Consider the following 14730-nt stretch of genomic DNA (forward strand, 5'->3'; position numbering starts at 1 on the left):
TCATGAAGCTACAAAATTGAACGACCAAATAGTATTAGCTGGACATATTTGGCCACTAGTGAAACCGTATACCTTACAACACGATTCGTACCTTTGTACGAGATATATTGATACTGTACCGTTTCCAACAAAAAGATATGATGATTTTTTGTTTGTTGGATGTATTCGACCTTGTAACGTAACTGAAAGAGTCCCATGTGATGTAAAATGTCGACCTACAGATCATAAAGATTGGACATATTGTTGAGTATTCAAATTTTCTAAAGGTTGTTTGTTTTTAACAGTTAAACATCTTTTGTTTGTCTCGAAATTAAGAAATTTGTATGGAACGTGGAAGGAAAAACCTGAGTTTTTAGTCTTTTTTGTCTTCAATTATTAACTGATATATTTCTGTAGCTGTTAATATAAAATGTCGACCAAAAAACATTACAGATTGGACATTTTCCTAAGCACATCAATTTTCAAGGGGCTTTCTGTTATTAAAAGTGTTAAACATACCGACAGTACTTCTCACTTAAGACGTTTGTATGGAGTATAACAAGGAAACCTTGACATTTCTTTTGTAAATATTAACAATTTTGTAATGTTTAAACCGTAGTTTAACACCAAGGTTTAAACCAACATTGCTAAGTCGTTCTGAATGCATCGGTAATTACTTCAAATGACCATCAGCAAGGTTCTTATTCTTATTCATCATCAAATTACCTAATTTCGTAAATATTTTGTTCGTGAAGTGCCTCAATTCCGAGCTGAAGGTTACGGTCAAACCCTTTATATAGCTTCCTAAAAATAGCCTTGTTTTTGTTTTCAAAATTTCTTCAAATCTAAATAAATCCAACCAGAATATTATATTGCTCTAAAAACTTCATTTACATCAAAATCAATTAATATTCTATCTGAACTAGTCGTTGCCCGTGGAAAAATCCACCGGTTCACCAGTTTATATTTACCCGCCGCAACAAAGTGGATAAAAATATCTCGCATTTGATATTCGTGTTTCCGTAACATCATTTTCTAACTCAGCGGGGGGGGGGGGGACAGACGACGGCTATTATTATAGAGATTCTTATTTGAAGAGCACAAAAACATAACATTTTAGATGACGTCATAATTATTATAATTTTAAAAATTAAGGTATGTTGCTTGGTAATGTGCAACTAATGGTAATTGTTATGAACACAATTACGCTCGTAGACGCATTTGGTAAGTTTACGCAATTAACAATAAAAGGGATTTTGAAAGGAATAGATAGAATACATAATTGTTAATCGCATATATACCGAGACGAAATAAGCATCCGAGTAAAGAAATTATTAATAGTTCGGCAGCATAACAATAAGACGTCAAAATAAGTCGCTCTTTTAACAAGAAACTTGAATCATTGATATAAACCCCGAGACAAGATATCAACATTGCTGCAAAAACAATTTTGTTTTAAGGGGTTAAACTTATTGTCTTGCCGAGGGTATGTAGTATCTTTTCTAACATCGGGACATAAGTACTAAGATAAAAGAAGAGACAACAGGCACTGGAAACGAGGTTGACGACCAGCTGTTAGGATGTAATCTCCGAGGATATTAAAACTTTACGATACTTAGGTAACATATTTTCCTCGTTTAGTCGCACGTATAAGAAGCAAAAAAAAGAGAGAAAATTTTATCAAATGAACAGAATAAGTTAATGCAGCGAATAAGTTTTCTGACAAGCTATTTGTCCTTCGCGGTTGATTCCTCTAAGTATAAACACGGATAATGATCAAGTAAAGAAAGTTGGCCTTTTAAATCATGTAAAAGTTGTATGCAATCAAGTTTATTGTTTCAGCACCACTGCTACGGTGGTAGCATATCAGAAACTTTCCGTGAGTCATTCATGATCATCTTCATAGTAAACAATTTAACATTAATGCAATTAATGTTAAGAAGCCTTTTTGTCTCATTTAATACCAGGACAGCGAGACCAAATAGCCCTGGCACTGAGCAGTTTTAAACACCACAGAATATGCGAGACACACTACTAAAAAGGTCGTCGAGTTAGCTAAAGTGCCAAACTGCAGCAGATCGCAAATTTAAGCAAGTTAAAGCCGCTTGATTATGTTATAAGAGTTGAAATGTTAGTTATTCCCACTGGCTATGAAAATTATTTTACTGTTTTTATACTTATATATACTTTATTCGGAGACACTTTCGCGAGAGAAACTTTCGTGAGTCCAAAAACTCGAATCTACAAATTTAAAAATTTCCGCGAGATAAACTTTCGCGAAATCTGAAATTGGAAAGTTTTCGCGAGATAAACTTTCGCGATTCGTGATTTTTTATGTTCTTATAAAAAAAGTGGCCTATATTTCTTATGACAGAAAAGTGTTTTTTAACGATGTAATTTTCTTTCTAATGGTATTTAAAAACTTCTATTTACAAACTGGCTTCAGCGTCAAAATCACAAAACAGATCAAACACATTTCTAGGCTCGTCTTCTTTCGGCTTCCACGCATCGTCGTCATCGCCTTTTTGCCAGTAACTCGGTTATAAGCCATATATATACATTTGAAATGTAATCGCTTTTGTTTATTTCTAAGTTTATTCCAATCTCGTTCCCAGCGCCAGTCGTCTCTTTTTTTTTATCGGGAGGGCGAGCCAAGTGAGGGCGAGTCAAGAAATAACTTTCAAAACCAGCAAACTTTTTTTAAATTTTAGTGGATAAACTTTCGCGGATCGACAATTTAGAAAGTTTGTACTGAATAAACTTTCGCGAATGGCTATTTTTAAAAGTTTCGCGAGACAAAGTTTCGCGAGAAAAGCCAAAAAACGCGAAATTCGCGAAAGTTTCTCTCGCGAAAGTTTCTCCGAATAAGGTAGATAGACAATGTTGCTGTGTCACACGAAGCTATCTTAAATAAAAACATGGCGAAAGATGGACATGATTACCCTTCATTGTAGAGGTTTTTGCCTTTTTGATATGCGGAAAGACAACAAAAAAAACACCCTAGTATCATTGAACAATATACGGCCAGCTTATGTGAACGCGTCATTTCAATTATGCAATCAACGAATTCTCTAACAACAGAAAGTATTGTCACAACTAAAATATACAAGAAAAAGTTATCTTGAAAGAATCGCCTTGTTTTTTAATTTTTACTCGCCGATCGACTGAGAAACCCTACATTTGGCACCTGAAGGAAAAACTAGCAAACTTGGGAAAATCACAATTCGGGAAAAATAAAATTAGTGCTTGTTTCGAACTTCGTTCGCGGAACGCTTTCGGCAACCGGCAGTGCACAAGATAAACAAACGATATCGTAGAGTACAGACGCTAAGAAGGCAACTGAGAAAGCAGAATGCAATACGACAAATACGTGGTCGAAAAGTGAGAAAATGACAGTCTTTTTTTTTTAACGATTTTTCTTGTATTTTTGATTATGTTCAGAACTAAAGTTTTATTTTGTTCATTGTATAGGTAATCGAACTTGCCAAGCCAAGAGAATCTCATGTTTGATTATACATTTCCACAAATTTGTTTTCTATCTGTATGATCCACAAAACATTCGATTACTGACTACACTTGATGTATCGCAAAGGCGATTATAAGATCAACTGAATATCCGAATTTATTGAATTTATATATGTACTTAATTCACTGTTAATGTTACGCAAGAACACTGTCCAAATCGCCATCTTAAAAAAAATCACGAGGAAGCCATAATTTTGAAGCGACTTCGTAGCTTCAATTAGCACTGTAGACCAATAAACGCTACTTTGGGGCTATTTCGGACCGGCCAGCTATAAACTGCGGACCCGCCCCAAAAATGAGCACCACAGAAAACAATGTACCCGATCAGTTGAATGCGAAAAGGGAACGCATACAAGCTAAAAGAACTTACACAAGACAATCTCTTGAAAATAATGCTATTCTCGCCACTATTAAAAATAGATTTTCAGATCTCAGACAAACTTGGATAGTGGTGCAGGAGAAGCACGATCAATTTGTTTCGATCTTGGCATCGGAACAGCAAGAAACGGAAGATAATTGGATAGAGGAACTAAATAACGTCTATTGGGAATTGGAAGAAAAAACTAATTGGTTTATTTAGAAATCAGAGGCTGAGGAACACGCAAAAAGGAGCTAGAACGTGACAAAGAAAGGGAGCTAACGCTGAAATTACGAAGGGAGTTTGAATTGACCAGACTGTCAGAATGCATGGAATCTATGGCAAAACTTTTGGTGTCAAGAAGGAGCGACCACACTGAGGATGAATTTGTGATAATGAAGGAGGTAGAGAATACGGTAAATCAAAGGATGAAAGTTTGTGAAGAAGTGCAACAAGAATACATGTCGACATTAAAAGATGAGGAAGCAACCCGAGAAGAGAGTGAGCGCTTCCTTGATGCATGGAGACGCTGTAATGAACTTCGATCAGAGGCCCGTGTTTTCCTTGGGGGCATAGGCAACAAACACATGCTTCTTCGTCAGGATTGCGTTTGGAGAGACTAAAATTTCAATCATTCAGCGGGAACTTAAGAAAGTATCCTAAATTCAAAAGCGATTTTGTCAAATATATACTCCCCGCATACAAGACCGATCAAGCCGCGTTTGTTCTAAAATCTTACTTAAATGATAACGTTAAAGAACAGGTCGAGTCGTTAGATGACATCAATGAAATTTGGGCGCGATTAGACAAGAAATATGGCGATGAAGGTAAGCATGTCGACGCAATAATGGCAGACATTAAAGAAATGTCAAAGTGTGAGGATTCCGATGTGGAGAGCACTTTAAACCTGATTAACACCGTTGAGAGAGCACACAGAGAACTTGCACGACTGGGAAGGGAACAAGAGATAAACAACGCTACTATTGTTTCGGTTATTGAGGAAAGACTATCGGATGAAGTCCAGAAGGAGTGGATAAAGACAGCGACTGGAGAACAGAGGGTAGAGATATCGCGAAACAAATTCCCAGCACTATTGAAATTACTCTTAACGTATCGCGAGAGAATTGAATACAAGTGCTCCAATATCAGATCATGTGATGAATTTCGGGTAAATGTTAATCTAAGCGACTCTCGAGATCCCCGAAATAGCCTTGAGAATACATCGAAGCAGCGCTGCTGGTTGCACCAAGTTAACGGGGACCATCCTATCTGGCGATGCAGACTCTTTCAAAGCAAATCTCCGGAAGAAAGAGTTGATCTAACCAAAAAAGTATAACGCTTGTTTTGCATGTCTTGAAGTAGGACATGTGGCTAACAATTGCAAGAGAGGATTCAAATGTCGCGAAGAGGAGTGTGGATTGCCCCATCACCAACTTCTACATGAAGCGCACGCTTCTGGAGCTGTATTTCATGGTCGCTCATTTGCTCAAAAAAGAGAGGTCATTCTTCAAGTCCAGGAAGTAAGATGTTACAGTAGAGGCAGTAACAAAAATAAAATAAATGTCCTGTGGGATGGAGGAAGCACTATTTCACTAATTACTTTCGACGCAGCCAGAAGACTAAATTTGAGCGGAAGGAGTACAAGACTGGAGATAACAAAAGTCGGTGGAGAAGTTTCTCTTATCGAATCTATGAAATACAATGTTACGCTCATTGATGAGAACAATCGGCATGTGCGAATTAATGTCTTAGGGATTGACGTTATTTCTAATGACATTGCTGGAGTGCACACGAATGACAATCCTGAACTGACAGCAGACAATCCACCTACCAGTATTAACAGACCGCAAGTTGGAGGTCGTATAGATTGTCTCATTGGATACGACTACGCAGCTTTCCATCCAGTGCCGATAAAAGTTGCAGGACATTTACTTGTACTTCATGGTCGCCTAGTAGGTGGTTGCCAGCCAGTGAGAAAAGGTGTATTTACTAAAAGAGTGGAAAATGCACAGGTCTGCCACGTTCAAGGGCATCTAAACGAATTCTTTTCTATTGAAAGCTTAGGAATTCAGTGTACACCTAGATGTGGTTCTTGCAAATGTGGAAACTGTCATCCAGGGGGAAAAGATATGAAACTGAAGGAAGAGAGAGAATACAGGCTAATTGAAGATAACTTAAAAAATGATGAAACCGAGAAAAGGTGGGAGGCGGCTTATCCATGGATAAAGGACCCCCATGAACTTCCAAACAATAGATCGGTTGTGCTAGCAAGATTACAGTCAACCGAAAAACGCTTACTAAAGAACTTAGAACATGCTGATACTTACAATCGACAAATTCAAGACATGATTAAAAGGGGAGCTTCCAGAATAGTCAGTACGGAAGAATTGAATCAGTATCGCGGACCAATTCATTACATTTCCCACCATGCCGTCCTTAAGCCGGATTCTAAAAGTACACCGTGTAGAATTGTATTTAACAGCAGTGCCAACTTCCACGGCCATGTCCTCAACGAATATTATGCTAAAGGCCCAGATATGTTGAACACGTTGCTGGGGGTCTTGCTGAGATTCAGAGAAAATCGTGTAGCCCTTCTTGGCGATATATCAAAAATGTTTTACGCTATAAAAATACCAATTCGTGATCAGATGACACACTTGTTCTTATGGCGAGATCTTCAGACAGATAAAGAACCAAACACATATGCGATGACAGCTGTAAATTTTGGAGACAAACCTTCCGCGACTATGGCTATGGTCGCCCTACGAAAGACGGCAGAAAAGCAAAGGCAGAACTACCCCATATCGTGTAAAGCAATTATAGACAACAGTTACATGGACGACATCACAGACAACGCTGATAACGCAGAGGAAGTAATTCAGCGAACTCGGGAGATCGATATCATTCTTGCAACGGGTGGTTTTAAGATTAAGGAATGGACGATATCTGGGTTAGAGAAACCAGGTAGTGATGGAACTCATCCAATTGGTGAATTAGATAATGAGGATACGGAGAAAGTGCTTGGAATGAAATGGCAATTTAAAGTTGACCACTTACTTTTTGATATCAACAAGCAAAGTCAACGCCTCTACCGATTCCAACAGACTTCAGAGCCATCAAGATTCACAAGAAGAGAGATATTATCAGTTGTCAACGGTATATACGATCCCTTAGGACTTCTTTCACCCTACACCGTACAAGCCAAAATCATGATGAGAAAACTATGGACAAAGGATCGACAAATATCGTGGGATGACCCACTGCCGGAAAATCTAGCGGATGAATGGCGTGAATTCTTTCAAGTGCTACCTGAATTACAAAGGATTTCTTACCCGCGAGCCATCAAACCGGAGAAAGCTGTTGGAGAACCTACATTGGTCATATTTTCTGATGCATCTGGAACAGCATATGGTGCCGTGGCTTACGCCAGATGGGAACTGATTGACGGGTCATTTGGAAGTAGAATCATTGTGGCTAAGAATCGAGTCGCACCCATAAGGATAATTGACATTGTGCGCTTGGAGTTAATTGCTGCTGTTTTAAGTAAGCGCATCAGATGCTTTATCGAAAAGGAGACTAAATTGAAGTTCTCAAAAGTGTATCACATAGTTGATAGTGAAATAGTCAAAGCGATGATCTCGAAGGAAAGTTATGGTTTCAACACATTTGCTGCAAACAGAATTGGCGAAATACAACACTCTACCAGTCCATCAGAATGGTTTTGGGTGAAGGGTTCTCTAAACATAGCTGATTGGATCACCAGGGGAAAACATCCAAAAGATCTCGACAGGAAAAGCATTTGGCAGACTAGACCACGATTTTTGTCTCGATGCGTTGATAACTGGCCCGTTCAAAGTACAACCACCATAAAAGAATTACCAGAATGCCCAAAGATTTCTTTTGTCGCTGTGTCTGATGGTCAGTTTGTGGAAACATTAGCTGAGAGGATCGATATTGAGCGCTTCAGCAAACTCGAGCTACTTAGAAATACGACAGCAAGAATCCTAAGATTATACAAAAGATTCCTGTCGACCAACCAAGGTAGAGAAATAGGCAAAGGCGAGCTGACAATAAAGGACCGGCAATATGCAGACAATTTTTGGATCAAGGAAGCTCAGAGAACTATCGAGGACGAAGTTAAGAAGGGAAAGTATATTAAGCTGTGTCCGAAGTATGAAGATGAAATTCTGGTGGTGGGTGGTCGGACAGAGCGATGGATGGAGGCGACGTGGAACAAGCAAAAGTTCATCCTTTTACCAGGAAATCACAGGCTATCCTATCTTATTGCCTCAACAGAGCATAGGTTGAGTGGACACTTGGGGATATCAGCGACGATATCAAGAATTAGGTCGCACTACTGGATCATTGGAGTAAGAGCCTTAGTGAAAGGAATGCTGTCGCGATGTGTTATCTGTATAAGGAAACGCAAGGAAAAGAGTCTTCAAGTCATGAGTAGCCTCCCTGTTGAGAGACTTCGCCCGTCTCCACCGTTTAGTTCAACCAGTTTGGATTTCTTTGGACCATACCTCATTCGTGGCGAAGTTCAAAAACGAGTCAGAGGAAAGTGTTATGGTGTAATTATGACATGTATGGTGTCAAGAGCAGTTTACATCGATTTAAGCCACGACTACTCGACAGATGCTTTTCTTCAAGTGCTACGACGATTTTCTAGTTTACGGGGTTGGCCGCACAGGATTTACAGCGATCCAGGTTCACAGCTTGTGGGGGCATCTAACGAACTAAAGACTGCAATTCAAGGTATGAGCCAGTCGTCGATTCAGCGATATGGTCTAAAATACAACACGACGTGGAGGTTTTCTCCAGCCGATGGCCCATGGTTCAATGGTGTGACAGAAGCTTTAGTGAAATCAGTGAAACGAGTACTAAATGCAACAATCGGAGAGCAAATTATGACGTTTAGCGAGCTACAAACCGTCATGTTCGAAGTGGCCCAAATTCTTAATCAACAGCCAATCGGTTCGCACCCAACGACACCGGACGATGGCTCTTATCTATGCCCCAACGATCTTATTATAGGGCGGGCTTCTAACAAATCGCCGCAAGGGCCATTTAAAGAAAGAATTAGCAACAAACATAGGCTCGACTTTATTGAAGCTGTAGTTAACTCATTTTGGAAGAAGTGGTCCCGTGATGTCTTCCCAACATGGTCATGCAACCCAAATGGCATGTTGCGAGGCGTAACGTGCAAAAGATGACGTTGTACTTATCCAGGACAGTACCGCTATCCGAGGAGAATGGAAAATGGGAGTGGTCACAGAGACACATCCTGGAGACGACGGAAAGGTGAGACGTGTAACTGTATCTTACAAAAACATTCGCGACGAGAACGACGCTAACAGCTACGGAGGTATTCGATATACGAGAATAGAACGACCAGTTCAAAGACTAATAGTGCTTATTCCGGCCGAAGAGAGACAAACTATAGGCTGAGTATTTTGCGGTGGGGAGTGTTTCGAACTTCGTTCGCGGAACGCTTTCGGCAACCGGCAGTGCACAAGATAAACAAACGATATCGTAGAGTACAGACGCTAAGAAGGCAGCTGAGAAAGCAGAATGCAATACGACAAATACGTGGTCGAAAAGTGAGAAAATGACAGTCTTTTTTTTTAACGATTTTTCTTGTATTTTTGATTATGTTTAGAACTAAAGTTTTATTTTGTTCATTGTATAGGTAATCGAACTTGCCAAGCCAAGAGAATCTCATGTTTGATTATACATTTCCACAAATTTGTTTTCTATCTGTATGATCCACAAAACAGTGCTTCCAAAATGTATAAAGTTAATAAATTGTTTTCGTTTCTGTAGATTGTTTATTTTTGTTTTAATTGTTTCCCATGAGTTTTCGAAATTCATTGCAGCACATTCCGTCGATGCAAGAAATCGATTTTCATAACTAGTGCCGGTATCGTCACGTGGAAAAAATACCACAAGCTTCTTCGTTCGTCTTCTAATCTTTGAATTTGTTAACGCGAAAATCTCTGTTATCATCTGCGTTCCGTGTACTTTCTTCCGATTGAAAAAGCACACCTTACGTGGCGCAGCAAAATGTTAGAACCTTGTCGTGTTATATCGAAGAGAAACAAAGAACACTTGGCTAGTTGGCTAGTTTCAATTTTACTTTCAACTTGCGTAATGCTTCGCAACCTTTTTTTATTTTTTAGTTTATTTCTTTACTCGCAATACAACTTGCGGCGAATATTACGGCAGTCGGACAAGTAGTAATTTTAAGTAATTTTGCCCAATTAGATTGCTACGATGCCAGTCCGATGCCAGGGCCAATTGTTTTTTTTTTAATTTTTAGAAAGAGGAAAATATACCGGGGGACAATGTTGAATAAAGTACCCAATATTCTAAATTAAACATAAATTTGGGGAAATTTGGGGAAAAAACCATAAATAAAAACAAAAAGAGGTTGAATTTGTTGTATTATAACATAATCATAAGAAAAAGAAAAAAAAGATTAGTCTGGATTTATGGGCCGTTCCTATGTTTACAGTTTTCGGCTTGAAATTTATTAGGGAACCCGCTGCCACTGCACAGATAGTTAAAAATGGCGTCGAAGATTGATGAGTTTTTTTTTTGTAGTACTCTTAATGACTTCTTTTTAATTAGCAAATATTTCTTGGGTTTAAGGCAATAAATAACAAATTAAATTTTGATAAATTTTCTCCCTGATCTTTGTCAGAGCATCTTCAGATCCCAAGTAAAAACGTCTTTCAACATGCATGTACAAAATGTTAAAAATTCTCTTGATAAAAATAAAATGTATAAAAATCGTAATAAACGATTTTTATACATATATAGACTTCTTTTTGTTGATTGAAGGTGGATTTTTGGATGATGACGCCGATTTTAACGTGGATATGTAATGTCGTTGTACTGTCAGTTGAGGGGTTTAATGCTACAAGTGTTCGCTTAAAAACGTTCCTTTTCACCTCCTTTAGGAAGAAGTTTTTCTTTCTATTTACACCTAGTAGATACCCTAACCAGTGGTTCAAAACTATCTGCGTAAAAAAAAAAGAAAGTGCTGAAATCAGCAAATATAGTCACATCTGGCATTGTTTTCCCGGTAACCGACAGAATCCGACAACGACCGACCGACAGTATTCGACGATATTTTCATTGGAGGAGGGAAATTCCCTAATTCAAAATCTGTCCGTGTTAAAAAATATTGATGAATAAATTTGTATATAATAAAAAAGAGACATGATTGGTTTAGAAATGCATCGACACAATTATACAATGCTGTATCAGCGCCAGTAGCAGTAACTCGCGATGCTCTTGCCGATCGACTGCAGAGTGTGCGAGATATTGTTACTGACTATTACAAAAAAGCAAAGGAACATCATTTGAGAGAGACGACGCTCCACGATGAGGTCGAGCAAGAAGCACAAGAGAACTACTACGGCACGGGCAGGCATGTGATGCAAGACATCCAAGACAAATATCATGGGATCGAAAACCTCAAACATATGTCTCCACAAGATAAGAAGCAACCCCTGGATCCAGAAGCAATCGAGGACATTCAGCACTTATTTGATGAGCATGACATGAGGATGATCGAAGATGGAACGCGAGTCGAAAAATGGGGAATTGACAGCAATTTGAACAGACAGCTGACAAAGCTTATTGTGGAGAAAATTACACCATACATTGAGAACCAATGTAATTTATAGTTTTGAATGCGTCGTACACAAAAGAGGAGGCGAAACGGCGCGTTATTATAAGACCAAGGCCTCCAAGTCGCTATCAAGCATCAAAGAGATCGAAGATGTTATCGACGAATGTGAGACGCAACGGCTACACTTGGATGATTATGAGTTTTGGGGAAAAGCTTTCCACCAAAGGAAACCATCCACACACCAGGGTCCTATGGTGGAAAGGTTGTTTTTGTTCACATTCAGATTAAGATAATTTCAACGAACGACCCCCTGTTAGGATGCGGGCCTTTACCAGATTGGTTAAGAAAAAAGCAATGTATTTACGCGGTCGATGGAGAAGAAGAATGCACCGACAATCTATGCATGTAGAGATGTCTTGCACTACACTTCCTAGGTTACAAGAAGTGACTTACAAAAGATGCACTAAAACTGGCCAGGGAGTAGTATGAAAATGAGAAGTTTAAACGAAAAGACGTGCGTGCAATGAGGTTAATAGGTATTGAAAGAATATTGAGATAACTGAAGATCAACATTAGGATTTACGAGCCAAAAACAAGCTCAGAAAAGGCACCATGGAGGCTGATATTTGGGCAAAACCAACAACGCCAAGGGTTAGATACAATCATCCTTGGAATGCATACAGCAGGGTCGGATCCAGGTTTTTTATGTAACTAAGCAAAAACATTTTTGGGAGATTACCGCCCAGCATGGGCGTTAAAACACGCCAAATGGGCGGACCTAATAGTAACAAAATTTATCACCTTGTTCAGGCTTTTTCCAGCGTTAAAAAGTACAATAAGTAACAATATACATAAAAAATATATAGCTAAAATATATAAAACATGTAAACTATGTATAAATCAATCAGCAAGTATATATAATTCAGAAAGCCTTTATCTCTTATTCTGTTCAGCAAACTCATCTATCACTTCATCAGAGATCACAGTGATTGACCTGTTAAACATGATAACTGCTAGGCTGCTTAACCTTTCCTCCGACATTGTATTTCGCATCTGAGTCTTTAATCGCCTTAGCCCAGAGATACTTTTCTAACAAGTGCATGAGGTTCCAGGAATTGTAGCCAAAATTCTCAAAACTTCACGGATTGATGGAAATGTGTACCTATTTGTGGTTTTAAGAAGAGGTGATATCTGTTGGTAGAGCACCTTAATAGTTTTTCCAAAATATCCCCCACATATCCAACTGGGCATATGTTACTATGGGCCGGAATAAAAATTGTCCATTTGTTTATATCATAAGCTTTGATTAGTTGGTTTTAATAGGATGCTACAAAATTAAAAAAATGTATTGAGTGACACAAATTTTAAAGGTACTGCCTGCATCACATATAGTTTACTCCTGTCAGGAATCGAACCTGAACCTTTTACGAAATTGTATCATAAATATCATACCATTTGATCACAGCAGTTTAGACATTTAGTAAAAAATTATTATACCTCAACTAAATTAAAAATTGATAAAACACACATTAAATGATGACCAAATGAAGGACTTTGAAACACATTTTGCTTACTCAATTATGGCCAGTTCTCTTGACTTGATCTTTGTATACACATCACAACCTTCCGATAAACATTGCACAAAAATATTGTCAAGCGGTTGATCAAAATTCTCAAAAGCCAGGGTTTCATCGCAAATCAGCAACACAGAAATAGATCTGTAAAGAGAGTTACCATCTCCACTGACACTGCATAACAAAAAAATACATCAGATAGAAAGGTAGTTATGAAATAAAAAAATATTAGTAAGATTGGTAAGATTTTTTCTATCCATATTGTTATAGCTATATAACATATGTCAAGTAGTCTTGGTGGAGGGCACCACTACGGTGACCTGGCTTGAAAATTGATGGATCCGTTTTGCATCCTTAATACAGCTCTGTTTCTACTCATCATACTGGCTCAATATTTTCTCAAAATCCAACCACTAGCTTGCTAGGTATAAAATAACAAATGAAGCACCACATGAACACTTCAGAATTATTTTGAGTGTATTTTTCTTTTGATTTATTTATTTTTGTGGGGAGGTTTGAGTATAAAAAATAACACAAGACAAAGCAGTAGCTACAAACTCATTTTGTTGAAAAAATATAGCACCAGAAGTTTCATACAGAACAGGATCAGTGAAAGAACTTAGTGTACACACATTCTCAGCTACTATAGTGAATGATAAATAAGTATCTCATTCACTATATATAGATATTTTTGCAGAGAAACCTAGCTAGCTAGCTAACTACTTTAAAATAATCTTCTCAAGCCAAAAAAAAATCTGATATTTTAGCTTAGAGAATAAACTATACATACTACTACACACTGGGTACTTGAAATTCATAAGAAATAGTAAAAAAGACATCCAGAAACCTAAAAGTTCACACTACCTCTACCGTCCATCTTTGGTTGATTGGTTATAAACACGAACAAAGTGGACTGTTTGCATTCATCTTGTTACGGTTGAGAAATTCTGTCTACCTTGCTTCTTTTTTCGTTTTTTTGCTTATATGCGATGGCAAAGTAGTTTTTCATCTCCGCATTCTCTCCATTCAAAAAAGCAAATATATCAACTTTGACACGCTTTCTTGCTTATTCTTTAATAAGCGAGAAAGCAAAGTTGCTTTTTGTTTCGCCTGCTCAGAGGAGTATCTATCTACGTTTGGGAAAGTGAATAAGCGCAATAAGCAATAACACAACTTCCTTACCAGACTTCCTAAAAATTACAAGGAAAACTATACACACGAGACGCGTGCGGGCTTCTTCTCTACGTTTTTGAAAGTAAGCGCGCGCTTATCTTGCTTATACCTCCATCCGACCCTGATACAGGCCACTGTTATTACATCAAAAGTATGGATGTTTTGTGCAAGGGTTGGGAATGCGTGGCGTTCAGTTATCTACACGCACCAAAATTCTCATCAGGCATACAGTCGATGGTACATGAACTGGAAGTAAAACGAAGATCATTTGCAACGGAAAGAAATTTATGCATCAGCTCAACACATCAGACAAGGTTTTTTATGGTGGAAAGCCAGCTTTTAGTTACACAGCTTGCCAGTGGATTGAGCATATGAGTGAGGAAACTGGCTTACATATACATCATGCTTTATGTGGTCATGGCGAAGAGCGTGTGATATGTGATGGAGAAGGGAGTGAAAAGTAGACGGCTGTGAGCTTA

The 14730-nt window shown here is 38.3% G+C and overlaps 2 protein-coding genes across 2 annotated transcripts in view; one reads left to right on the forward strand and one right to left on the reverse strand.

Annotated features, from left to right (window-relative positions):
* LOC130623560 (syntaxin-1A-like) overlaps positions 1–14730 on the reverse strand; it is an 87191-nt gene that overhangs the window by 57634 nt on the left and 14827 nt on the right. The gene's annotated exons all lie outside the window — the stretch shown is intronic.
* LOC130623195 (uncharacterized) lies at positions 4201–9078 on the forward strand. Its single transcript, XM_057438677.1, has 3 exons — positions 4201–4363; positions 4465–5192; positions 5248–9078. The coding sequence occupies exons 1-3, from the start codon at positions 4201–4203 to the stop codon at positions 9076–9078; spliced, it is 4722 nt and encodes a 1573-aa protein (XP_057294660.1).

Source organism: Hydractinia symbiolongicarpus, chromosome 13, assembly GCF_029227915.1.
Source record: "Hydractinia symbiolongicarpus strain clone_291-10 chromosome 13, HSymV2.1, whole genome shotgun sequence".
Classification (NCBI taxonomy): domain Eukaryota; kingdom Metazoa; phylum Cnidaria; class Hydrozoa; order Anthoathecata; family Hydractiniidae; genus Hydractinia; species Hydractinia symbiolongicarpus.